At 48.2% G+C, this 26,857-nt stretch overlaps 1 protein-coding gene across 3 annotated transcripts in view; it reads right to left on the bottom strand.

The window, feature by feature from the left end:
• Nucleotides 1–10,207: 10,207 nt before the first annotated feature.
• LOC128274261 (estrogen-related receptor gamma) overlaps nucleotides 10,208–26,857 on the bottom strand; it is a 32,679-nt gene continuing 16,029 nt past the window's right edge. The window contains exons 1-6 of one of the 3 annotated variants that reach the window (XM_053012393.1): nucleotides 22,725–23,132; nucleotides 14,876–15,016; nucleotides 14,133–14,433; nucleotides 13,278–14,062; nucleotides 13,026–13,201; nucleotides 10,208–12,931 (exon numbers count right to left, since the gene is read on the bottom strand). In XM_053012393.1, the coding sequence (XP_052868353.1) occupies nucleotides 12,769–12,931; nucleotides 13,026–13,201; nucleotides 13,278–14,062; nucleotides 14,133–14,433; nucleotides 14,876–15,016; nucleotides 22,725–22,748 (1,590 nt within the window). In that variant the 5' untranslated portion in view covers nucleotides 22,749–23,132 and the 3' untranslated portion in view covers nucleotides 10,208–12,768. Of the gene's footprint in view, nucleotides 12,932–13,025; nucleotides 13,202–13,277; nucleotides 14,063–14,132; nucleotides 14,434–14,875; nucleotides 15,017–22,724; nucleotides 23,133–26,857 lie in introns of those variants that run through there. The other 2 variants (XM_053012394.1, XM_053012395.1) reach the window with 2 other exon arrangements.

Here is a 26,857-nt window from a genome sequence, read left to right as displayed (position 1 = left end):
TCGTCCGCAGCATAGCAACCGATACATTCGTTTACATATAGGATCGTTTTCAAAAACTCTTCAAACTTCTTTCCCTTGAACGTTAATTTGTTTATCAAGACCACATGCGAATGTTCCAACCATGACATCACTAATGCCTTATACTCGTTGAAGTCGTTGTTAACAAGGAGCAGGAGTCATGAAAATTATCAAACAGACGATGGAAGAAAATGAGCAAAATTGGTAAGTAATTTAGTTTCCTCGGTGCCGTGTCGAAGGCAAACTGCCGGGACCGGGAGACCCCTGCTCAACGGGCGGTTCGTGAATTAAATCCTTTGGGTTCAATTGTTTGGCACCCCGGGGGCATTGGGCAAATTGTAAATGAGATCATCTTTCGTCACCAAGCGGACACGCATGCCTTTGGATTACCGTGAATTGGTTCTATGATACACGTTGGGGTCTGCTCGGAGAGACTTTACTAAATTTAAGAGTAGCTGCTTGAAGGCAAGCAAAGTGAGCTTAATCAGACTCTAAACAAGCTTAAGCTCTCTTGATTCTATAATGGATGGAAAAATTACCTCTGCTCACTAAGGTTCACATATGTTCCTCCGGGGGCACGGAACAGTCTCCAACAACGTCGGATAAAGTGAGGACCCGTGTTGCAACAAGCTACGCCAAACTTTTGAAACAAGGCTTCATACACCATCTGTAAAAGCATAGCGTGTTTTTGTTAACTCATCGTACGTTCATGGGCTTCACTCAGTTACACAACAACCCAAAACAGAAACAGTGGCGTAAGGGATAGTTGGAGTCGAAAGTTTGGTTTATTACTGTTGTTTTGTAACTGTTTTTTTTTTCTGTTCATTTTTTGGTTGTGAAAAACGGTAGCAAAGAGTATAGAATAAACAATGACCCTTCCTGCTATGACCCAAAAATATGATTCTAATGTTATAAACTTTATCACAATCTTTAAATACAAAAACAATGAATAAATAATGAAAAATAAAATATGAAAAAGGGATTCATTCAAACTAATTGATATGGCCATAAAAAAATATAATAAGTTTGCAATGTAGATGCTCTTAGTGCTCAATAATTTTTTCACCGCCTCAGGCACTTATAATGGTGTACAGAATCAAGCAATCAATGTACAGGATTGCTTTCCCACACCGAGGGGACTTACCACAAACTATCAGGAATCAGTTATTCACAAACCAAAAGTGATCATTTATTGCATGGCCATTCTATTCGCAAGCATTTGATACCATTTCTGCATAAGCTCTCCAAAGCACCTTAAATGCTTACGGTCAAAGGGGAAAAGAAAAAGCTCGGCCACGGACAAGTCAAACACTCACAGTTTTCTCCTAAGGCAAGCTTCTCCAAGATGCACATTCTTGAGAATCGCCCGACTCGAAAATCCTACCCTTCTGCTCGGTGGAGGAGGAAATTAAATTTATGTCAACGCAATGATGCATTTCCTGCCGCAGATTCGACGTCCCGGTGCGTCCCGGTAGTGCACCTGAAACACCGGCCACCGACTGCACCGTCAGCGAGCCGTGCACCGGCGACGAAGAGTGACAGGAAGTGAATAAATTTAATAGTCCAGTCCGTTCCGGGACACGGTAATGGAGCAATGGGAATTGATAAAGGAGCACATTGCACCCAGTCACGCAGCCGGTCCAGTCGCCCCAGGTGGAGTGCAAAGTGCAAAAAATCATGGATGCATCGCCACCCTTGGGCGAATCCACAGCCCCACGGAGGCGAGAGACGTGTTGGTGAATGAGCCGAAACCACGAGCAAAAGTTTCACTACCCGCGCACACGCGGACCAACATGAAAAAGGAAAATGTTTGTGAAAGCTCCCGCAATGGTTGGCTGCGTGGCGTGCAAAAAAACAGAGTACGACGGAGGGATGCTAAGGCAATTTATGGTTTTCATGCTTCCGTTTCCATCCGCACGCACGCGTTCCGTGGTGCTACAGTTCATGGCCAAAGAGCGAAAAGCGCCCAAAAAAGGAAAATCGCTGGAGTAACACTAAAAGCATTTGCTGTTGTGTTAAAGCATAGCGCTGGCCCTACCATTCGTGAATCGGTCGTTTTCCGAGACTTTTGTTGTTTCATGGAGTTAGATTAATTTCAGCTCAGGCCGCGAGCTGGATTCCATCCAGCATCAGGTAACTCGAAAGCTTTATTGGGTCAAAACTGGGTTTAGAAACGTTACGGACTTACGGAGCGCAAAAGAACGCTACATCATCGTTCCCATTAAGCTTCAATGCTGAAGGCACAGCATACTGCGACTCCGACAGAGTTGCTGTCTACATGGGTTTCGTTATTTGTAACACCTTCACCCCAAAGGAAACTAATGATTTCGGGAATCGTGCACTGCATGCTGAAATATTTATGACCACCAGAGCACGAGGGTGCTAACGCGTCAGAGGCTTAACTGCCTTGCAACAGGTTGAAGGTTGGCCCTGACCTCCCTGGTGAGCAACGCTGAGCGTACTTCTGGTTGCGGTTGGTGCGGTTTTTCCTACTGGCCGGGTGAAGAATTATATTTCAATTACCAGCGCCTTTCTGCGGTACACCTCTTGCATTCAAAGAACGCTTTGTGAACGCTTCCAGCGCTCCTTAATTTCATTTGGCTATTTGCTAAATGTCAGAGGCCAAAATAACTTCAAGCCGAAAATAGCATCAATCCAACGTTGCCAAGCGCCAGAAACCAGAAAAAGTCATTTCAAATTCAACCTTCGATCGGTGAAACATTAATCTAGGGGCCCGGGCGGCGATTGGTAAACTCTTTTGACTCCCCAGCACGAAAGAGAGTTTAAAAAAATAAACTACCTCAATACCAAATGGCAAATGTCCACCGAGGGACATGATAAATGTGGCCACATTTCACTGATGTTCACGTGTCAAGCATTTTTTTTGTTTCACTTCGCAAATGCTATTAATCACATTCGGCCGTGCCTGGGGCCGTGATTTCGTTTTTCTGCCATCAAGCACCGGCCTGTCGAAAGACCCCGTCGTTGACCCTTTCTGATGGGGCACTTTTTCTGTTTAATTCGGCCCATTTCTGCTAATTGACCGTTTTTCGATACCGGAGGTCAAATTTGTGCCTCGAATTAATGGCACGCCGAAGGGCACGATCGTTTCGATGGGCGGGACAGTGCCGGTTGCTGAAAATTCGATACCATGTTCGATACATGCAAGTCACCAGGCACCAGGCTCTTTGTACGGTAACAGTTCCATGTGATAATCTTAAATTCTGATTGATGATGTATGAATTCTGTATGTTCCAATGTTTAGGTTTATTTAAGGAACATTGTTTCTGCTATCTACTCAAAGTACAACTTTATTCCACAGCGATGATCTGGATCCAGAATAATTTAAAGAAAGATCCAATTCATCAAATTAACAAGTGGCTAGTCAACGATCAATGAATCACGTAGTTTTGTTGAAAGGGGCCAAATTCATATTAATTTTGCTCACAAAACCGTGTTTTTCAATACAAAAATACATGACAGTGACATGCTGAATTCTGGTCGTTATTTGACTTGTCACAGTATCTTGGTTGCTTTTGGTGGTATTTTCTTCGAAGTCGTAAAAGTTGAAAAATATGTAAAGTCGAAGTTGTAAAATATGTAAATTTAATTCTTGTTTCTAGCGGTTACCACCTTCATGGTTTCATGAAAAAAAACCTCATAATGGGTTTACGCAACAAAACATGGACTTGGGCCGAATCGCCCAGCGGAAGCTCAGGTACAAAAACCTCACAACCGGCCGTTAAATAACGCCTCACAAAGCAATTGCAACCAAGCACAACCAACCTTTCTTTGCGAAATGGCAATTAAAAACGACGGTCACGGAAATGGGCGCTGTTTAAAGCTTCATGGTCGACCACAATTTTCACAATCCTATAGATTTTGGGCGACTTAATTCTATCCTACGAACCACAATCTTTCTTTGCGGTTTTCACCCAAATTGGGCAGAGATGCCGATCCGATTTGGCCACAGAACCCGCTAATATACGTTAATTACGAAAAGCACTAGCGCTAATTATTGTTAAAAAAGCAAGTGACAGAACCTAAAACCAACTTTGGCTTTGTGTGCCCTGAACGTTATTTTGTAAAACGTAATTTGGTGATGTTCGGGGTAATTTCAATGGAAATGAGTGTCTCAATTTAAAAAAAAATATAGTGATAACTTTACTTAAATTTCTGGACAGGACTTTAAATTTAGCATGGAGGCGCCTAGTGCTTCATAGAAATTGGTTTAGTTGATTAAATGGCAATTGGACAGGCAACATAAAAGCCTCGGGACTGTTTAAAGAACTGGTTGAAAATCTCCTACGACATTTCAGAGAACGTTCCCTATCCAAAGATTGGATAATAACATTAAACGAAATGCTTGCACCACTCTCCAATTTTATCGCCCACATTCCAAACCATTATGCAGGTCCAATCGAACTGCTCGCTCGGTTCGGATATCCTTCTGATTTATTCAATGTTTATTCCAAAAAGACGCACTCAACTCTTCGCCATTCGCCAAACTAATGTAACTCCAATAAACTTGTGCCATCTTCGCACGGATTACTTTCAACGGGCGGCGGCAGGACGATCCCGTCAACATTATGCAAACACGATGCTCGTGAATCGTTGACCGTGATCACACGGATTACTATCACGGCATGGTATCGAATGTAACACGCCTTCGGAGATGAGTCAATACCCGGGGTGGCGACCCTGCCACCGGTGTGCGGTTTGCGGTACCACGAGATTAGCACTTTGGACCAGATTGCGACGCCCAGCTGGCGCCAACCGAACACACGAGCTTACATACGCGAGGGGCACCCTTTTTTAAGCGCCCTGTTTCCCGCCCCGAAAAAGGGGCCACAAATTTATCGCTACACTTTGCATCGGTGCCGACATGGTTCACGCCGAAAACGCCTCGAAGTGAGAAGCATTTCATCTTCGCTCGGATAGTGGCAGGTTGCGTTTTTTTTTTCTTTCGGCTCTTCGGTTCTTCGTCTATTGCAAACTAATGCAAAGAACGTTCTGTCTGTGGTTTTGTCATGTTGGGCTGTCCTGGTGGGCAAAAACGGTTCCTCCGTTTCCGGTATCAGCTTCGCAGCACAGGGTGGAAAATATAATAAATTTAACGAATGACAGTGCACGCGGTGCACCGTACGACCGAAAAACGCCCGAAATCTCGATCGAACATAATTACGAATAGTTTCTCGATCATCGATTGCTTGTGGCCAGCTGGCCGTGGCCGGATGCATCGTTTCGCAGTGCCGATGATAGGAAAGGCACTATGGCGCAGGCCGTTAGCAAGTAGTAGGCACCCGATGCCCAATTTTAATTAAAACATTGTTACTGTTAATTGCATTACAGATTTGCATTCTTTTAAGTGCTGTTTCTTGCTGCGACCCGAACGAGTGAATGCGTTTAGAGGAAACCAAAGGAGGTTTTCAGGAGCACTACACTAGTGTTCGTTGTTCAAACGGCAAATAACAATCTACAAGAGCGATCCAGGAAAACGGTCAGTATTCTTTATCTAAAATAGTCTTTTTATCTGAATGTATAACTAAATTTAACTAATTTGCAACTAATTTATTTTCTAATAACTTACGAGTAGTCGACAGATAAACGCAAAAAGGAGCTCGTTGTGGTGTCAATAAGAGTGAGTAATATGGGCCAACATTTTCTGTGTGTTTCATTCAACACTAATCGACGCTGTAGTGTCGAAGGATTAATACTCACTTGCCTTCTGTGTCTCAAGGGGACCATGCTGAAAAGACGCAAAATTAAATTCAAGCCTCAGCAGAAGCGAAGGCAATTTCCCTTCGATGATTTACGTTCGCGGTACACCGATGGACGACGGAACATGAAAGTGGCACCTTCGACTAAGAGGATGACTAACACAGTACGCGAAATTCGTTCAAGAAAACCCATTACGAAACCCCGACCGTGTCCCGAGCGCGAGACACCTAAGACCCAACTCGTATCGATTCAATCTCGTATGCAAATTGCACTCCGCAACGATGGCACTAGAAAGGACTCCGACTAACGACATCCCGGACCAGGGGCCCAGCATTTAAATAACAGCAACACAGCATGATTGCAGTGGCAACTAAATGGCGCGCCGTGGGCGAACATGCTTGTGGTGCCTTTCATCGGACTGCAGCAGCACGTGTTACGTGTTTTTTACGCGGACATCCCGACGGGACAAACTTCTGCTTGTCCGCTATCCGTTACATCCGACGTGCTCCGAGTGGTGCTGCAGCCGATAATTTGTGTGGAAGCTCTCCCACAACTCGAGCTCGAGGCAGGGCGCCGTGTTGGTTGCAGTTTGTGTCACAATGTTCAGGGCCAAGCGAACAAACATGCCAGTGGTGGCCGAACAAACCAAAGCAAATATTAAGAGTGCACATCACTAAACAGACAAACCATATTTGACTACATTTGACTTCGGCATGATAGGATAAACATGTAGTCCGTGTGCGGAGCCTTGATATGTGGTAAGCTTGTTAAAGCGTTGACGTGTGGCGTCTTTCGGATGGAACTGTTTTTGCTGAGACGAAATTGAACAGAATGGTCAATTGTACGGCAAACCTACCGAACAGCCACCTCATATGGATGCCGCCCGAAGGTTCATTTTGCAAAACGCAACTTCCTGGAAGGTCCGAGAGAAGGCTTGGATTGGTACATTGTCACGATTCCCGGATTCCCAGTAATGCGGGACTCTTGCTTTTCCGAAGGTCACAAGCATCGTGCGGTGTGCTTTAAAAAAAGGGCCAAAAACTGTACTGAAGTACCAACAGTAACTATACCGACTGAAATGGCTAACCCTCGGTCAGTTTCGAATAGCAAAAGACACTTTCTAGTCTCAAGTCCGAACGATTTGGCACATATTTTTATTTATTCCCATGATTTGTTTTATTTACTAACGGCTATCGACGGCTTCCCAAAAGAAAGAAAAAACGAAAAGGATACGATTCTATGTGGTTCGAAGAAGATGTGCTTTTCGTAAAAACACGCCAATGGCCGGCCTCTCAGACAGTTTATCTTACAATACACAAGGATTCAGACATCCAGTTCTCGTCGATTTGAGGTTCCACTTGAACGTGTAAATTGCTGAAGTGAAACCAATTTGATCACAATACATTACTGATTACTTAAGGCGGCAGTTCAGGCCGTCAGTGGCTTGCATCGTTTAATTTTCCAAAGGAAACACATTAAAGCCACCGGCAGCAATGCCCATTTAGGCCGGTAGGCTGGTAGGCCGCTCCTTGAAAGTACTTACTACTTGGAAATCTCCATTGTCCACGAGTAGCCAGGCGCAGAGTTGGCAAAAAGACATGCCACGGTAAACGTTTGCTTCTCGTGTCCGAAAAATCATATTATTCAATGCCCCTAGAAAATTGGCCGTTAGGCTGCCGGAAATTTTAAAGCACCAAAGCACCGAAAGCGACTCGGAGATATATGAGATGTCGTTTGCAGCCTCATTTGCGGCTATTTCTGGAAAGACACGTGCCGCTAACGTTGACGCCGCTGGCTACGATGTCTCATTTAACGCCTTGCATTCGGTAACTCGACAGGAATATATTTTCAACCAGAAAAGTGGCCAGCGTTATGGACTTAATTAAGATACGGGTTGTAGGCTATTCGTGTTTTTGCGACTAAAAGAACCTTTGTCGTACAACCGAACTTTACAGGTGTACATTAACACAAGTTCAACAAAAGCCATTTTCAAAAAGATGATTCTTACACTCAGTACTATCATATAAATTCAATGCAAAGGTTGTAATTTTTAAAAACTTTATTTTAGTTCATAAGTACTTATCTTTTAGTAAAGATTTTGTTATAGAAATGTAAAAAAATAATAAAGCCTTTAATAAAGAGAACGTCTTTAAGCAAAACCACTACAGCTGGCTATCTTTAAACATCCAACAACATTTAAAGTTATATTTGTTGAATAGAAAATACTAATTTTATTATCGGCCACTTGTGAACTGAAAACTGAAAATTTTCCCCACGTTTGCAAATTTCAGGAGCATATTTACCAAACAATCTGTAGTCGATGAATGGAAAAGCGTAAACAGAATCTTACACGTTTTCAACGAGCTCAAAAGCCATGTCACCAAAACGAGGATTAAAATCACTCAATAGTGGATGGGACAAACTTTGATGGGTACTTAATTGCTAACGGCGGTGGCTGACCCAGGACAGAGCGTGAACATGAAGCGTTCTGAGGCGAAATGGCGCAAAACAATGTTCACCAATTCGCTCGGAAATTTGCCAAGCGCCAAAAACACCATTCATAATGAACGACGGGCTGGAACCGTAGCAACGGTCCCGGACTGCTATGGGAACCACTGTCCCTGGCATGCTTCGAACATCGATGAATACCGGCCGAATGACAGTTTTTGAAAATGGATTCCATCGCGCAAATTCAATGGGTTTGTAACATCCATTGAACTAATATTGCTTTTACTTTCACTTAAAATGTTTACTATTGGCCACGTTCAATGGGCCTCGGTGGCTTAGTTTTCATCGAAAGAGGCTTACTCGATTGATTCAAACGGATTCCGGCACATTTCGTGTCTCGTGGTTTATGCTTTTTCCGAGAAATAATAGAATCAAATATAGGCCGCGTCGCATCAAGGGAATTAAACCAGATCTTAATCCAATGGAACAGTGGTTTAAAGCTTGTTTTTGTTCGTTCCACATTGGCTGCGCGGGGAAATGGAGCGTTTAAATTTATTCATGATTATCGTCCCCTTTCGACGGTCATTTTTGTCTCAATTGAAAACTTGTTCAGTGCGAGTTCTCTCTCCACGCAAAGTCAGTCAATTCCCAAAGCAGAAATATTAATTTGCCGAATAAAAGTGTTTTCCACAGAATCGTTTGTTTACGGCCATGATTGGCCTCGTTTGCTGAGACGATTAATTTATGCCCGAACGGGAGGAGATCCCGTTTCCTGGCCATTTATTTTCATGCACACCTAAAGAGAAGTTGATAATTGAGACAGTGACACTCGGTACATGCAAGAGCTTTAATCGATAGCCTTTGGCTATGAATGCTGCGAACTCCGGGAGGTCGGAGGCCGCAACCGAAGTGACTTATTAATGGCATATTTCATATTTTAAATGAACCAATCTAAATTCAGATAGCCTTTAGGTTGACCTTCACGATCGTAGAACGTGGATGCAAAGTGCATCGTGTGCAGTCAGGGTGGGCTTATGGGGGCCCATAGTGGAACGATAAAAATTGACCATATGGAAATGGAGACCGAGCATTTTTACCACGAATGACAACGTGCGCTTCGCAACACACGAACAACGATGGTGTTTTATGCATTTCGTTTGCATATTGGCTTTAAATTTGTTTAAGAAAGGCACAATAAACGGTGGAAAAAATGGAAGAATTAAACATTGCTTACTTTCAGTTTACTTTATTCTATAGGGTCGACAAAAACTCCATTATGGAAGTGCCAGCATGTCAATCAATTAAGGAGTTTAGCCCCAAAGCTTGCGATGCTATGCTGGGATTTTCCAAAGTGTTCAATCATAAGACAACAAATGAATTTTGTGCAGTCACACTAAATAGTGTCGAGTTATATCGCAAAACACACACTACGCTGAACACATTGTGAAATAAAACTAAATTCAACCTTTCGCCTGATGAAGGTAGCGATTAAATAAACACTTTCCACCATCATCCTAGCGCACGCTCTTTGTCTTGGTAAAACGAGCGCCAGCATTAAGGCGGCGAATGTTTGACTTTTGGCTTTCCGAGAACCAAACATAAAATCCCTCAAGACTTGTGCTACTTTTGGCGCACCAATCGCTTATGGGGTTTGACCGATAATGTGCTTATACACCTTAGCTTTTGCATTGCGGTGCTATATCTTCGTTCGGTGCTCGGTTTCTCCTTTTTCCAACCTTAAAAAGCCACATTGACGAGTCAGACCATATAAAACAGCATAATACATTATTTGGTGTGTAATGAAATGGAAGAGCAATTATGTTTAAAATTATTATTTTAAGTATCGGCTGATCGCTACTGAGCAGAGCGCATGGTTTGGTTCTTTCATCATGACGGATTTGATGGACTGGGCGGGACACCACTAATATCTTGGCGCCAGTCTCAACAATCACACTCAAACAATTCCCAAGCAGCGGCTAGGTCCAACAAACAATAAACTCCAAAGCAATCGGGTATCGGTATTAGCAATAGTGCTAGATATAATTTTATTCTTCCATTCCAACCGGTAATCCCCTTCGTAGTCCTTTATTCCTTACTTTCTCTATTCATTGCCAGTTTATAATCTGCTGCGCTACGCCACACGTAGAAACAATCAACAATCGCATACACTCTTAACGCCTAACTTCTCTCCTTCAAGCGCACATCGTAACATTCCCTGAGACTAACTCACCATCGTTATCAATTATCATATTAATCGTAACTTCCAACACATCTTCTCGGTCACTTCCGAATTCCACGATTACTGCTTGCTATTGAAATCCATCTGAATCGCTCTCTCATCGTTCTCGTAACGAAAATCGGTTCCCAACACGTCGTCCACAACCGGTGAGCTGCAGAACACGGCACGGGTTGTAAGTTTAGTGCCCAGTGCCCTTGTTCAACGCAATGCTCGGCTTCGTTCCACGCCTAGGGTGGCCTTTTGAGTGCCCTACCTTTTTTGGGGAGCGCAAGCATATGTTTCTACCGCTTAACGATCTCCTCCCTTTAACCTTAAACATTTCGCACATTGTTCACTTGCGGTGTTGTACCTTAATCGCTATAACTTACTCACTGGCAACGCGTTCCTTACGGGGCTACGGTTTTGTTTTGCTTTGTTATATAATTTCGCGGTTGTCTTTGTGGTGCTTCTCTATGTGGGGTCGTGTTCGCGTCAGAAAAACGGTCCCTCGTTTCGCCCTGGTGCCCCGCGCTAGGGGGTTCATATAAGAACGGTTTCTTACCCTCATTTACTTATCACTGAGACATGCAAAACGAAATAATCGGTAGAGAAACGATGTACTTTTCAGTTCGCTCCGCCTCGAGGCCTCGAGCTAGCTCGAATCTGTCGAGACCCTTCGACTCGAAGCGGCCCCGTCAGCTCGTTACTGGTTCTTCTGTGTGTGTATGTGTGTTGAGTACAAGATTTATTACAACTTTCGGTCGTAGTATCAACGTTCATTTTTTATGAACCTGCATAGTACTATACTGCGCCATATACTCTAATATTAGGACAAACGAAAGTATAGTTCCGAAGAAAGATCGCCTGATCGATTATTGCTTACTACAAGATGCAGTCAGCGTTGTCCATAAACATAATTGGTTGTGTTGGTCCAACTATATATCTAACGGCTGCATGCCTATCGATCAAAGATTTATCCAGTTTGTGCCTTTTCTTCTTCTAGAAATTATTTCCTTTAAAGAACCATAAGGTAATAGCTCAGAGTCCGGAATATACGGCTACGACCGAGCTTCCATTTACGGTGTTGTAATTTCGACGAGATTCAGCAAGTTTGTGTTAGCGGCACGATTTGTTAACCACTCCTGCCTGCCTGCCGATAAACTCTCACTAAAGTTCGGGTCCTTCTTTTGCCACCCGTTCATTGGTGCACTCGGGTGCGCCACTTATTTTGCATGCCAATACTTTCTAACTCACTTCTAGTCTTGATACAGTTGCAATGTAAAACTAAGCATTAAAACAACCACAGCACGTCTACATTCAAAACCGGAACGTCTCCGGTGCGTGGACCCACAGCAAAACGGACGATTCTAATTGCACCTCTCCGCTTCATTCTCTTGCCATAAATTACTAGAGCACTTACACACTATTTGCATCCATTTGTATATATATATTGCATTTTTCTTACACACTTTCCGACGGTCCCGTGCGGCGCGTAATTGAAGAGGAGTACTGCATCATCGAATGCAAAACAATCTCCAGGGAAATCCGTAAAATAAGATAATGCGTGCAACACATTCTAAACAATACGAAACGCTTCCAGCGCACTTCCGCCGATACGATTCCGAAAGTCGTACCGCATGACCTTCGTTGTGCCATGAGGGTCTCATTCTGATGCTGTCGGCAGAGTAAAACAAATTATACTGTTCACTATTTCTACTAACCAGTATACCTCATCTGCCATAACTGGAGGCCCATTTCAATTGTACTTTTGTTGGACAACACGATTGTTTTGTCTACAACACGATTCTTGATCTACGCTCTACTTGTCGTGCACCTTCCCCTGACAGGCAGCAACGACGTCGAGGAGCGTGAATGGTAACTTTTTGAAAACACTAACAAAGAACGAAGCTTGAAAAAGGGTGCTCAAGTAAACCTCCTTTCAAAGATACAGAACTCATTAACGAAGCGCGTTAGAACGCAGACAAAGCGTCCAAACAAAGTGGACATTAATGTCACGCACGGACACGGACAAAGGCTAGAAAGGCTAGAAAGAACTAGGATACCCTTATGAACTATGTAAACAATTCGAATATAACTTCGGTAACCATTCCACGAAACAAACGAAAACATTATGCCATACCGACGACTACGCTAATAATGCAACACATTACCACGCTTCTTCGTCCCCTTCGGGGTTCGCAACAGGACCGCACACAACGCCTCGAGTGTGGGATCTGATTCGAAATATAGTATATAGAAAACGGGTGTCTTCGCAAAAGCAAACATGCGAACCAAACGGCCTTCCTTTTGCCGGCCGGCCGGTCGGCGGTCCGGGTTCCAACGATGATCCGCCCTTCACTGCCTTATCGCGACACCGACTCCAGCATCTCGACAAACAGCTTGTTCATTGTCACGTTGCCCTCGATATGCACGTTCGTCCAGAACTTGCGGATGATGTAGTCCGCCTGGCGCAGGGATGGAAGTAACAGCAACAGCTGCTGCTGGTGCGAGACGGCCTGATGTTGCCTGCGGTAGGAGGAGCGGGAAGGAAAGGAGAAAAGACGCCCGTTTCAGTAAAGTACATAGTCCTGGAACCCACTCATTCGCATTCGCGCATTACCACCTTATTAGCAGAACACAATCGTTGAGCGCGTACAGAATGGAGTCACGAATCTTCTTCAGCGCACTGTAGTTGTCGAGTCGGATATCACAATTCGAGAGGGAGAGGGCCTTCAGCAGATAGTATTCCTCCTTGGTGGCCGAGATCTTCTCCAATCGTTGGGTGATTTGTGCGAGCTGCGAACGAAAAAGCGGTCATCGTTACGGTAAAGAACTCGGTTGGGTAACTCGGCGGATTGCGGTAAGGACTTACATGGTTGTAGAGATCAAGTGCACCGCACTCCTTGGCGGATCGTTCGTCGAGCCAAAAGTCGGTAGCGAAGTATAGGCGACCATCGAACGGAATCGAACGGTAGGCCAGCATCAGCGTCAGCAGCTCGGCCCAGCTCACCTGCAGCAGTCGCATCTGATCGTTGAGCGGCAGGTCGGTGAAACCGGGTATCTGTTTGGCCCAACCGATCACCCCGACCAGCTCCTTGTCGTAAATATCACTCAGGACGCTTAGAATTTCCTGCGCATCCACACCCATCGCCATCCGATCGAGCCCGGAATCGGCCGCAATGCCGGCCGATGACGAGCTGCTGCTCGCCGACGACGAAGACGACGAGGACGATGTCGAAGACGAAAGCGACGAGGTGGACGATTGTGCTGGACCACCACCGGCATTGCCACCGCCACCGCCACCGCCACCGCCGCCGGCGGACGTGCCATCCGTGTCACCGACGTTCATCAGATCCGCACCGTGCCCAATCGACAGTGGATCCGGCTCGAACGAGGATAATACTTCCAGTATCTTAATGTCCTCCAGCGACTGGGGCGTATACTGAGGGTTGGACTGGATCAGCTGCAGCTGGTACGGATTTGCGCACGGATTGCGGCGGTACTTCTGTCGCCCGCCGCGTACCCGGTCCAACCGGACGCCCTCCTTCAGCATGCCCATCAGCAGACACTTCCGGAAGCGGCACGCCTGGCACGCTTTCCGTCGCCGCTTGTTGATCTCACATTCGTTGCTCGCCGGGCAAGTGTACTCAATGTTTCCTGAAGTAAAAGTAAAACCTCAATTAGCTGATCGCGCGTTCCAACGAGAGGAGTGGTGGTGTCCGCTTACCTTGGATGGTGCGCTTGAAAAATGCCTTGCACGCCTCACAGCTGGCCACGCCGTAGTGAAAGCCGCTCGCAGTGTCCCCGCACACCAGGCACAGTCTTCGCGGTATCTCCTCCTTGATCGCATCGTGGTTGGTGCCGTCGCTTCCAAAGTCACCGATGGCCGAGGTAGTGGAGCTGCAGAACTGTCGGTCGGGCGAACCGGGCGACTGTGGTTTGCCATTCACGCTGCCGCTGTGACTTCCACCGTGTAGCTCCGTCAGATGGGTGTCGCCGTTGTTATTGCTGCTACATTTGAAATCCATCTAAAAACCGTTAGAGACACAAACTCAGCATCAATGATGGAACGCAAACTCGTGTGAATGATGGAACGAACTCGTTTCTTTAGCATAATGATGCGAAACATACCGAAACAAACAGAAAACTAAACCAAAATCGTTTATAACTTAATTATAGGCCATTTGTTATTCAAAACCAACGCAGTGTGTGTGCTCCATAAACCGCTATTAACATATTTGTCGGTCATCAATAACGCATGCATTAGTCTCTAAAGCTAACATTTATGGTAAGCGGCAGTAGAAAAAACATGTGGTGTCACGTAAATAAAGCGTCCTTGAATTGCAACTAACACAGTAATTAGAACTTAACGATGTGGCGCGCAAGATAGAGGGTTCGTTTTTGCTAGGGGTCACACAGAAAACCCGGCCCGAAAACAAGGATTGTATCAAAAGAAAAGAGAACAATTACCTTGCTTGTGGGTGAGTTGCCATACACCAGGTTCGTCTGTGTCAGACTGCCGGCGGACGATGGAGACGGACTGCAGCACGACGTTTCAATCAGTTCCTGTTTAATCCGAGCAGGCGTACCGTCGCCTGCCATCATAGAAACCTGCAAAACGAAGGGAAAGCGATCGAAATTGCTCGTGAGATTCATGGAAGGAGAAAATGTTTGGGATTGTTGTAGCCCCCCTTAAATGAAGTAGAACGATGCTCAAAATAATGAAGCTTATTTCGGGAATTCCAAAAAGGTCCTGTACAGCAATTCTCAAGTGAAGCTCAACAACACAATTATTCTCTCCTGGAAGGCCTTCCGGCGTCGCTACGATTTAAAGCAAAAATGTGGAAGGCAACGGATACTTCGATTACGTATCTACCGACCAAGGCATCAGGTAATTAGTTTGTAAAAATGTTTTAAAGCGAAACAATTTAAATCATCTTTAAATCGTTCAATGTGAGGTGGTTATATTCTTCCGTCACCGCCTGCTGAGGTGCCACCCATTGACGCGTATCTTTGGCCTTGGCTAATGGTTGGCTTGGTTAATGCAGGAAGTTTAGAGGGAAAATACCTGCAGCTGCATAAACTAACTTAATAGTGATGAAGATAACACAACACAGCTGCCTGTTGGTGGCTGTCAAATGAACGCATCATCCGTTGCTAATAGAGTCGTTTGGAAGCCATTGGACCAAACAATGATAAATGCTAACTCACATTCGATACATTATTCAATGCTTAATCGGAAATCCGAATGCACGTCGCCCGCGAGCCACCGTTTTGCCAATTACTTGGTGGATGTGCATTTCAGTCAGCAATCGAAAACCCCAGAAACAGGTCACTAATTTGGTAGTGCAATTCGAAACCACCATATGGTTTTCCCCGAATCCATTCCCCGTTCGGTTCGGTGCACAACCCTTTCGGCGGGTGGATGAAAATCCGTTGATAATCCGTCCGCCACAGCCGAAAGCCGGGTCCTGCGCTGGCTAATTACCGTCTTCACTTGGGCGACCGGGGGCCGGGGACGACGACAACGAACGAACAACCAGAAAACCCTGGTCCCCAATGCAACACACCTTGCGTTCTTTCGCGTGGCCCAGTGGCCAGCGCAAAAAACTGGCTGCTGCTACCGGCCGCCGGTGGCAGCCAAAATTGTTCGTAATTAATTCTAAATTTTTCTTTGTCCAATCCGAGCTGCGTCCGATCGGGGTGCCTTTCCCGCCGCGTCCAGTCGTCGCAGGATTCAGTCGGCCGGACAGGAGAATGCATTAAATAACGAGGCACACCATAAATAAAACCAAAAAAATGGCTGCATTTCGTTCACGCTAGTCAACTCCGGGCGCGCGTTGGTGGTTTTTGCTGGCTCTCCGCTGTAGTACTTTTTCGGCCTCTAGGGAGGCCAGGGACGCTGCGCCTGCGCCGCGCCGGGCGGGTTTAAAGTTGGCTTTATTTTTGACCACTGCGCACACCATCGCACCACCGGACACGCTTAATGCACAATTGATTGATGGATTTGTTGCGATTCGTTCTCCCCGGTTCGGTCCGCGCGCGTGTCTGTGTGTGTGTGTGCCCATCATATTGTTGTGGGGGGGCCTGACCCGGCCCCGTGCCCCGATCCCCGCGAGCCATCCGCAACAATTCGCTTGGCTCGTTTTGTTCGCATGGTAATCTCCTACGCTCACGTTCCACAATTACAATAATCATTTCTACCACCCCGCGGACCCCCCGAATCCCGAATGCAGCAACCCGGCCTGGGCCACCACCCCACCCGTAGGAGCCCGTTCCGGAACTGGCTTGAATTGCACGGTTCATGGTTATGCGCCCTCTTGCAGCGGAGAGACCAACTGACCGAACCGCGAATGGGGTGGTGGTGGTGGTGGTGGTGCACAAAAAATCCCTCCTTCACGGATTGCCATTAATCGATCCATGCCACGGTGGTGGTGGCGGCGGCGGCGACGGCGGTGGCCCCGGCGGAACCGTGTAATGAGCTGCAGTTTGATGCAGATTTTGTTACTTTATTTATTGTTGGCCATTTTTTTCTCTTTTTTCGTTCGCGGCCGATTTGGAGAACTTCTTCCGATCCTCCCTCTCGATCCGCTGCTCTTCGAGCCAAACCTTGACGGTGACCAATGACCCCGGGCCCGGGCCCATACTTAAGTGGAAGATGAGAATGCATCATCATCACCCGACGTCGTCGGCCGCGAGGCGCCCGATCGTTGGCGTTTTTAACGAATTTCGGACACCACCCAATCCACTCGATCACGGCGGCCAGAGTGAACGGGGCTGAAGTGCCCGGCCGGATGACGGAGCCGCCTCTCCCGTCGGACAGCGTCGGAGTATCGACGCGGGCCCAAGATGGCCGACCCGCTGTGAGGTGCAAGTGCACTTTCCGTCAATCTGTGTGTGTGAGTGTTTTTTTGTTGAGCCGCCGCCATCGCCAACCACTTCTATTTATCCGGTCGATTTTACGGACCCCCCCACTCCCATTCACCGGTCACCGGGGCGCACCGGTGCGGAATCGATCGTGCGCTGTGCTTTATTAATTTATCGCAGCATGTAGTCAAAAATTAACACTCCGCCGAAAACTTTATCGTTCAGCTCGATGGCCAATCGATACCGGGGGCGAAGCGGGGGGTGCACAAATAGCTTCCTCTGCTCGGTTTCGCTGCTGCTGCTGCTGGCCCGTCATCAAAAGCTCCGGCCGTCGGGGCCACCGAGAGCCGGAAATTAAAGGCGAAATAAATTTAATCCCCTGCCGGTCGCGGATTCGAAGGCGCTGACGTTTCCAGAAAAGCGCTCGAGGAGCTTGAAAAATGCTAAACATTAATAAGAATAACAAACCCAAAAAAAAATGAAGCGCACCCAGTCTTTTGGGACCCGTTTCGAAGATGACTTCACGGGGCGGCCCCAAACCCGGGGGGACCACTTTTACTTTTCCTGCGCAGCGCACCAGCGGCCCCGCCGCAGGAAGCTTCCCACGAATCTTACACGCGACCACAACCACCACTAGACAGACCCCAGGACGGAATCATCGGCACCGGACAGCTAGAGCGGCGGCTCACACCTTAAGCTCTTGGGCCCCCCCCTCAATTAGGCTCGGCCAGTACGTTGTTTGGGGCGAAACTCGCAAACTCCGCGTGGCCACCGTCGGATCTATCGGCGAAGATTTTATAGCAATTAACCGACGGAGCGAACCGGGGCGCAGACGAAACGACGGCAGACGAAAGCGAAGGAGACGAACATCAAAACACAAAATCTAGCACCAGCGGAGCGCATTCTACGCAGTTCCCGGCCGACCGAGTCTTGCGGACGGGGCGAAGGCCGGCGAACACCGATGGGCGAAATAATAGTAAAAGCCTCTCCTCGTCTCATGGTCAAGTTCAAGGCGTTCGACGACGAGCTGCCGGTAGCCGGTGGTAGCCATCACCACTACCAAGACGCTGCTGGCCGCAACGGGTGGCAACCCTACCCTACCCATCCCTGTCTCTGTACTGTTTTCCAGCAGCCGGCCGGCCGGCGGCCAACACCAGAGCAATTACGGCACAACGGCGGTTTGTGTTACCGCATCTTGGCCGGCAAAAATGTGAGGTAATAGAGCGCTGCGCCGGCGAACTTCGTCTTCACTTTTTGCGTTTGCGTTTGGCACACAGCGAATGGGCGCGCAACTATTTTACTTTCCGTTTCAACCCGTCTGTTGGCTCGAGAACCCTCGAACACACTTGGGTTGGGTTGGTGTATCTAGAGAGATGATCTTGAGAAGAATTTCAAAGCGGTCTCTCTCTCGCAGTTCGACATTTATTGGGGTTCGAACTAGTGCCAATCGGTTCACAGAGTGCTTCCGAACAGTGGCCTATATAAGATGTGGTCTTTCTTGATCTGTTAATTTATTTAATGTGCGTCTCTGGAGAATCAACAACGTTGGTACAACATCATGGGGGCACTATCTTTACGCGCGCGCTGGTACTTTCAAAAACATTGTACATTGAGCGTTCGAAGCGCGTCCAGCGCCAGTCAAAACATAAAACCCACCACCGCACCCGAAGTCCTGGGTGCTCGTGACCGGTTTGACCCAGCATCTCGCCGGGTTCGGCCAGAACCGTGAGAGGGCGCAGATACCGAGCCGAGCGCGCCGATAGATTGCCGCCGGCCTGGTTCGCCATCCACGCCACGGCAACTTCGCATGACGATGATAATCGCGCACTATCAGCACTCGAATACAGAGTATCGGGGCGGCACCAGACCCGTCGGTGGCCGCCGCCGAATGATGCGCGGGGTCACCCAGCCAGGGGGGCCGACCCAAACACTGACTGCACACAACCCGCAGAAGGAACCCGCCCGACCACCACCACGCCCAATGCGCATGCAAGTCTGCACCGAGGTCGGCTCCACACCTCCACTGGAACGTAATCTGCGGTGTTCACTAGGGCACGCATTACGCAACCGGAACACCCGGGTCCGGGGCGAGGTGACGCTCGCGACAATTAGCCAAATTGAAAAGTGTAACCCATTACGAGCGATCGGACGTGGAGTTGGAGAACACAAAACAAACACAAGGAACATGATTTACAATCCTGTTAAAGGATTTGAAGATTACAACATAAGTCCAACCACCGAGCACACGACGTGCATTTGAACAGCGGGGAAGAGGACAATTAAATTGAAGGTGTTTTTGATGGACCACCACCAGACAAGAAAGGACCAGCCATCATTCTGGTCGAGAGAGAGCTTAACCATCGCAGCTCATTAAGCCAACTGATTGATACGATCAACTGCGGGCGGGCGACTGACGCAAAGCCATTGGGCATTAAAAGATACCCATCTCATCGGCCGGCGTGGACACAGTAGCCAAATGATTGCATCTTTCCAAAACTTTACTACCTCGCGAAGGAGAAGTAAAGTCGGATCTTGGAACACAAACAGCCAAGCAAAAGATCACGCTGATCGTTCGCTGAAATTTATTGCACCACGATCGCACGGAGGGGGCTTTTGGGTGATCTTCGGCCCGACCGGAAATGCTCGCACCGACTGCACCGGCTGGCCCGACAGGGTATCGGTGGTCGTAAATCTTCGCCACACTCTCGAGCTCGAGAATCGTCTCTCGACCAGGTGTTTGGTTCCCTCCTGTCAATCTTCCGCGTTGGATCCCGCGCGGATCAGCTTAAACGAAGGGGGGGCGAAGTGATAATTAAATTAAAAATGCATAAAACCATCCGCTTTTTTTCACTAGAACCAGTGGGGGGAAAACCCCCGAACCAAAGGCTGCCCCACAACGCGCAGAAAGATGACGCTCGTTAATGGATGTCGGTCGCTGAGGATGCGCGCGCGGGAGAATGTTGTCTCAACTGCGCTGCGCCGATCGAAGCGATCCGTGCGTCCGTCGGGCCGGGGTCCGTCAGTCAAAGTCAGGAACGCATAGCGCGGATTAGGCGCGGTATGGGGCGCGCGGGAGATCCGGAGGGCAGGGTCGTAAAACGTTTTGTTTCCGTTCCGTGCGCCTTTCAAGCTAATGGGACGCATATGCGTCGGTTGATGGATTAACACTCCTGCTGTGTCCGGGTTGATAAGCTCTTGGGGCTGCGCAAGACACCTGCGTCTTGGCCATTCCACTCAACGCGAACGAATAATGGCGGAGTAAAGTGCTGTAAATTCAACTCTTTCAACTCGACAACACAGAACAGAAAGTCCTGTGTGCAGTTTCATCAACTTTCCGGATTCGGTTTCGATTCGATGCCAAACGAAACTATGGACCCCGACGGCTGGAGCTTGGTTCCTACCACAACTGAGCAAACAAACCGGTTACCAAAACTTATCAACCCGACGACGGGCGACCGGCGAATGGTGCCCATTCGTCGCACACACGGTCTGGCGCACGGCACGATAACGAAGAAGGGGTGAAAAAAAAACCCAACTTCTCCAACTTTTTGCATACGCCAGAGCGTCAGCATCGGCCGCTAAAAAGAGTGTGAGGAGTGCGAGGAGTGCTCGAGAGCTCCGCGGGTCCCACGGCTTACCGACTCACTCCGTAGATGGCACATACACGAAAGTAGGAGATGCGATTAGTTTTAGTCACTTTTTGCTCATCGAAAACATTTACCCTACTCCCTTCTGGCGGTGGGCGCCCCAGTGTCCCCCGCATAACATCGAGAACCGTTTTTAAGCAACGTTTTTCGGTTTCAGTTTGCTTCGTCAAGCTAAGATTCCACCATCCACATCCCGGGCGTTCCCCGTTCTGGGCACGGGTCGTTCCGTTTGTGCGTGAATCTCCACACACCGCTCCGATACATGGACTGGGCTGTTCAATAATCCGAACAGAGAGCGCTGCTAAGAGTCCAATTTTGTTTTTGTTATGTTGTTACACTCTTCATATGAACGTATGTAAAGTTTCATTTCAATCGATCGCTTAATCCTTTTTTACATGCCATTTAGTAACGACGTGTTAAAAATCAAGTATCTTGTAGTGATTGAATTTTTATTTTTGGAAGGTTTAAAAGTAAAGGAAATTTATGAACGAATGTTGAAAGTGGACAAGGGACTCTTCGCTCTTGGATGTACTAATTCATTAAAAAGAGGATTTCTGTATTTAAACGTGAGCATACAAGCCTTCAAGACGATCCACGTCAAAAACGTCCATAAACAGACACAACACCAGAAATCGTTGAAAAAATACAGGATGTCGTATTGAAAAATCGTCGAATGACTGAAACTGAACTGTGTGTTTTTCTTACCGAAGCTACGAACTTATCGAACAGCCTAGTAACTTCACCCCCGTGTCAAGCTTTCGCGGGACCACAACCTTAAGCAAATGGATGGGTAATTTTTTTTAACGTTCCTGTTTCCCCGACAACGCCAGACGAATGGGCGAATTGGCTGGTCTCTCGAAAGAGTTCCACCTTTTCGATGTCACAAAAAATTGGGGATCCTCATTTTGCTCCCCAATTTTTCACCAACAACTCGCGCAACTCAAATAAGATAACTCAAGCATCAGCACCGGCATCATTCTAGGGAATCGGGCACGATCGGGTGGCGCTGGAAAACAAAACTGGATTCAAACCGCACGATCGCACGACTACACCGCAACGTCGATTGACGGCAATGTTCACCACAACAACAAAAAACAGCCGAGCTGTCCAGAAGAAATGATCGATAAGCATAAAGGGGAACATATTTCTTCGCATATCTTTCGCGAACAGCCTTTTTTCCTTCGCTCTTTGGGAATGCGTATTGTGCGTAGAATTTGATCTTTTTGCCCGCGACGACGGCTCATCAATGCCCGATTCCTCCCGTCATCATTGCCGTGAGCAAAGAGATCGGTGACGTAACACACGCTCGGTACGCGGCAACGCGGGAAGCTGATTAAAGCATTGTGTTCCCGTTTTCTCCCGGCACCCCCCAAAAAGGACACTTAAATCAACGCCGTGCAACAACCAAATGATCCCGGCACGATCATCAATCGTTGCGCATTATTGAACTACACATTTCGCCGATGCAAAAGGACCTGACCCAACTCGCGGGACTGATGCGGAGACGCGGTGACGAGCCCCACGACAAAAATAAACCATAAATCACACTGTCAAAGAGAGCGAGAGAGAGCGAGACCGATGGAGTGCGGGATACTAGAACAGACTGAGGCCGGCGACCGGCGATCGATTTGTGAGAGTCGCGGCCCTCGATGGGGACAGATTACACACGACGGGCGAACGACGACGGAACGTGTAATCCGAGAGGGCCCGTCCGCCCTCCCATGGCCCCCTGCAAATTGTGCAACATTCGAGGAGCGCGGATCCGGTTCCGGTCGAGTGTGCTGGTGCCGCGGCAAACCACTTACCACTTCTTGCATCCAACTGTCCATCGTGGAGCTGTTTCGGAGAGGACTGCTGCTGCTGCTGCTACTCGAGGACTCGGTGAAGCGCAGCCCGAAAAATGTCCAGTAAACCAGTTGTGTGGATCACAATAGTTCACCACTCACACATCGCTGTGCGGCGGGTTACGCGACTGGACACCGAAAAATAAAGTGTAAGGCACCTGTGCTCCGAAGCTCTCTCTCCCCCGAACCGGGTGTCGGGTGTTTCAAACCAATCGCGAACACTACTCAGAGGGCGGCGCGGCTTTTCACGGGGCACAACACACGGCGGATCGGCGGTGATCTACTCTACTCGGCTGTCTGTGTGTGTGAGGAGCGTGTAGTACACGATTTAGCGCGGGCTGTTTGCTTTGGAAGGCACTTAGAGCGCACACACAGAGAACGGGCGGCGCACCCACGGCGCACAATCGTCAACAATGACACCTGAGGGCCGCACCTGAAGGAAACACGGAGTGGCACAGCAATGTGTGGACACGATCCTTGATCCTTGAGCAAATGAGCCACATTCAGCCAACACTTTGCTTCACACCACCCGGGCGAGGACTACTGGACGGACTCTCCGGACGCTCTCCGTTTTTGCGGTCGGTTGCGATGGATGAGGCGCACAGTGTGTGAACCGAACCGAGCGACATGAAGTCTCGTACTGAGCGCGCTGCGAGTCGCGAATTTTGTTTTCCATATAAACCGCGGCGGACGGGAAGGGCCAGGGCGAGCTCGAGAACGACGCAAACCAACCTTCTTCTTCTGCCCCGCGCACGATCACTTATCGGCGGCGGCGGCCGTCGGCGTGCATCGGGATGTTGCGTGGCCCGCTGTCGGTCTCTCTGTGTGTGAGTGACGGTCGACTCGGGGTTTGGGTTTTTACCCGTGGGTTCTTGTGGAGCGGACACACACAGCACAGACACACACTCCGGCGGACTGGCGAGCCTCTCACCGGCGTAATTCGTGCGGGTTGCGCTACACACGCGTGAACGGCACACGTGAAGTGATGAATAAGCAGCCGCCGCTGCCGCCACCGCCACCGCCACCGCGGCCACCGCAACCCGCCGTTGCGGTATTTTGCATTCACTCGCCTTGCCGGTCCACAGAGAACCAACAGCAACGAGCAAGAAGCAAACAAGTGGCGGCGGGTGGCAACGATGGTGCCGCGGGCGGTCTTCACCTCTTCAGACCCCCCCTCTGTGTCTCCCTCTCTCTCTCTAGAGCTGTGTGTCACAGTCTGTCACGCAGAGCGCGACTCAGCTGTTTACACGCCGCCGCGGCCAACGCACACCGCAAGAACGCAGTCCGCAACCAACACACGAACACACTCAGCGGACCGCGACGAATCGGACTGGCGGGGAGACCGGCCGCCCCGGCCCCCGTCGTCGCTGGTGGCCACTCGCAACACGCACACCACGGTGCTAGATGCGGTCAATGGAGCTGCGGACCGGAGGAGGCGGCGCGCGGATGTTTTTATTTGTTCACTTCGTGTTCCTTTTCGTTCGTTGTTGGCCATTTTCTTTGCCATTCTCTTCGCCACCCCAACAACCGACTCTTGGTCCGCCGTCGTCGTCGCGTCGTGGCGGCTTTGCTGGCCGCGCCTGTGTTTGTGTGCTGTGGAATGGATGCGATAATCGAATGCGTTCCGCCACCGTTGGGGAGAAAGGGAACGAACGAGAGAGAGAGTAGAGCCCTCCCCCCCCTCGGGTTGGCCACCGCGCCAAAGGAAAACCATCAATCTCAGCTGGCGCGCCATTGGAATGCCGCCACCACACGGACACACAAGGCCCGAAAATCGATGGCCGAGAGCGAGAGTGCCGTCGTCGGACAGCACAGCACACAACGCACGGAACACTTTCCCAACACCCCTTTCCTGCCCCCCGCGGGACCCGACACGTTTCCTTCCGGTCCGTCGGACACGCCAGATGGGGAACAATAGATGGCAAAGGGGAAAGGGGGCCACGAACGCGAACCTGGAACTAATGAGTCTTCGGTGAACCGACCATGGTTGCTAGAGGCTAGTCGGTTCGCGCATATGTTCCAAGGCCGCCAGTGTAAGTTTGGAACATTCATAAACATTGCATTCCCTCGACAGAAAGTGCTAGTGATAGTGCTATCAATGGAGACGCCTGGTGAAAATGGGAAATCAGTTAGCTTATCCGCTTAGTGCGTCGGGCACGGGCACATTTCCGACAATAATCGGGCATACCGGACAGGGCACGTTTGATGATCGCACACCAGGAGATCGTGGGATGGCACGTGGGATCGAACTCTGGCATGTGATTGATTGCCGATAAACAATCGTTGGTGGAGGTTATCTGAAAATTACGTAAACAGCTTAGTACATAAAGGAGACGCCTGGTACTTCACACAAATTGCTCCGCAAGTCCAAATGTTACTAATAAATGTCTGGAATGTCTTATTTGATTGTTGTCTTATAATGGGCTTCAAGGAATTCGAAGGCCTAAACTTAAGCTTTAACGGTGTACAGAAGGTACTCAATAAGTTCGGAGCCTCAACTAATTTTTTTTTTTTGTTACGTTGGTCCACTCTTAATATGAACGTATGTGAAGTTTCATTTCAATCGATCGTTTAATTATTTTTATACAAGCCATTTAGTATCGACGTGGCACAGTATTTTTTACAATGGAAAAAATCAAGTATCGTGCAGTGATTGAATTTTTATTTTTGGAAGGTTTAAAAGCGAAGGAAATTTATGAACGAATGTTGAAAGTGGACAAGGGACTCTTCGCCTTCAATTAGTACATTAAAAGGGTTGTTTCTGAATTTCAACGTGGTCGTACAAGCCTTCAAGACGATCCGCGTCAAAGACGCCCAAAAACAGACATAATACCTGAAATCGTTGGAAAAATACAGGATATCGTATTGGAAATAAAAAAAAATTCCATTGTTTTACATTTTTTAAACCAAAATACTAAAAGAGCACAAGCCATATAGAAACTCAAATAGGAGAATTTTCTTCCAAAGAGTAGATTCACTACGGAACAAGAACTACGGTGTGACCGAGAACAAACCAAGCTCCTGACCATAGACGCCAATTCGTTCGCAACAGCTGACTCGCAGTCGGTGAGCGATTAATGCCACAGCCCGGCCGAAAGGCCCGTTTGTCTTAGCATTCTAATCGATGGGCAGCGCGAGTGAGATGAATAATTGGAAGCGTATGGCGGCGGCGCACGGCACACACCCGACGAAAAAAATCGATTTACATGCAATCAAATTTTCAAGATCAACCAGCTTCGCGGCCCGGCTCGGCCCCGCCTGGGTTGGGTCGGTTGTTGGTCTGCAGCCAGAGTTCTTGCCCTTGTCCGAATTTTCCGACCACCGGCCGGCTGGCCAGCCAACGTCGTGGCGGTCATCTGTCGCCCACGGTCAGATTATGCACAAGCCCAGCCGGAGCGGACAGATGGATGGTTCACGCCAGAGGAGCGTCGGCATTAGAAGTCAGGAACCCCCTTTTTTACCCCCGGTGGTCAGATTTGGAGATCCGATGAAATTTCTAATTCTTGCCACTCAACTCTACATACGAAATGAAGTGCGATCTCCGAACATGCGACATCAGCGCTTAGGAATAAGTTTTCCTTTTCGATCGGGAGCCGAGGGGGGCCGATCTTGACCGTGAGTAACAGGCGGAGACTTGGGTCTTCTTCTTCTGGGTTTTTTATTTTTTCGTTTTTCGCCGAACAACCAGCTGACGAAGTTGACCAAAAAATGTAAAGTGGTTCGACACGATAAATTTACATGCATTCTGATGCTGCTGCTGCTGCTGGCTGCTGGAGGTGACTGGAGCGAGGCTGAATTGCATAAATTTGGCCAAACCTCCGAACCGTGCCCGAAATCAGAACCGAAAACGCTTTTCGGCGAGACATGACGTAGAACTCTTTTGAGGCTCTATCAAACGTATCTATTTCTAATCGAAAAGGTTCCTCACAAAATCTAAGGAAATGGCAGAAATGTTGCCAGGAATATTGGAACTGGATATGATGGATGCATAAGAATTATTCTGTCAATTGTGTTGATGCTTTATAAAGTATTAAAACAGGTCTAAAACTTGAAAACAGAAAAGTTAAACTGATAGTTCTACCGGTTTAAAACAT

The sequence above is a fragment of the Anopheles cruzii genome, chromosome 3 (assembly GCF_943734635.1).
Source record: "Anopheles cruzii chromosome 3, idAnoCruzAS_RS32_06, whole genome shotgun sequence".
Lineage (NCBI taxonomy): Eukaryota > Metazoa > Arthropoda > Insecta > Diptera > Culicidae > Anopheles > Anopheles cruzii.
Note: the sequence above shows the minus strand (reverse complement) of the source record. Positions and strands in the feature narration are given on the sequence as shown.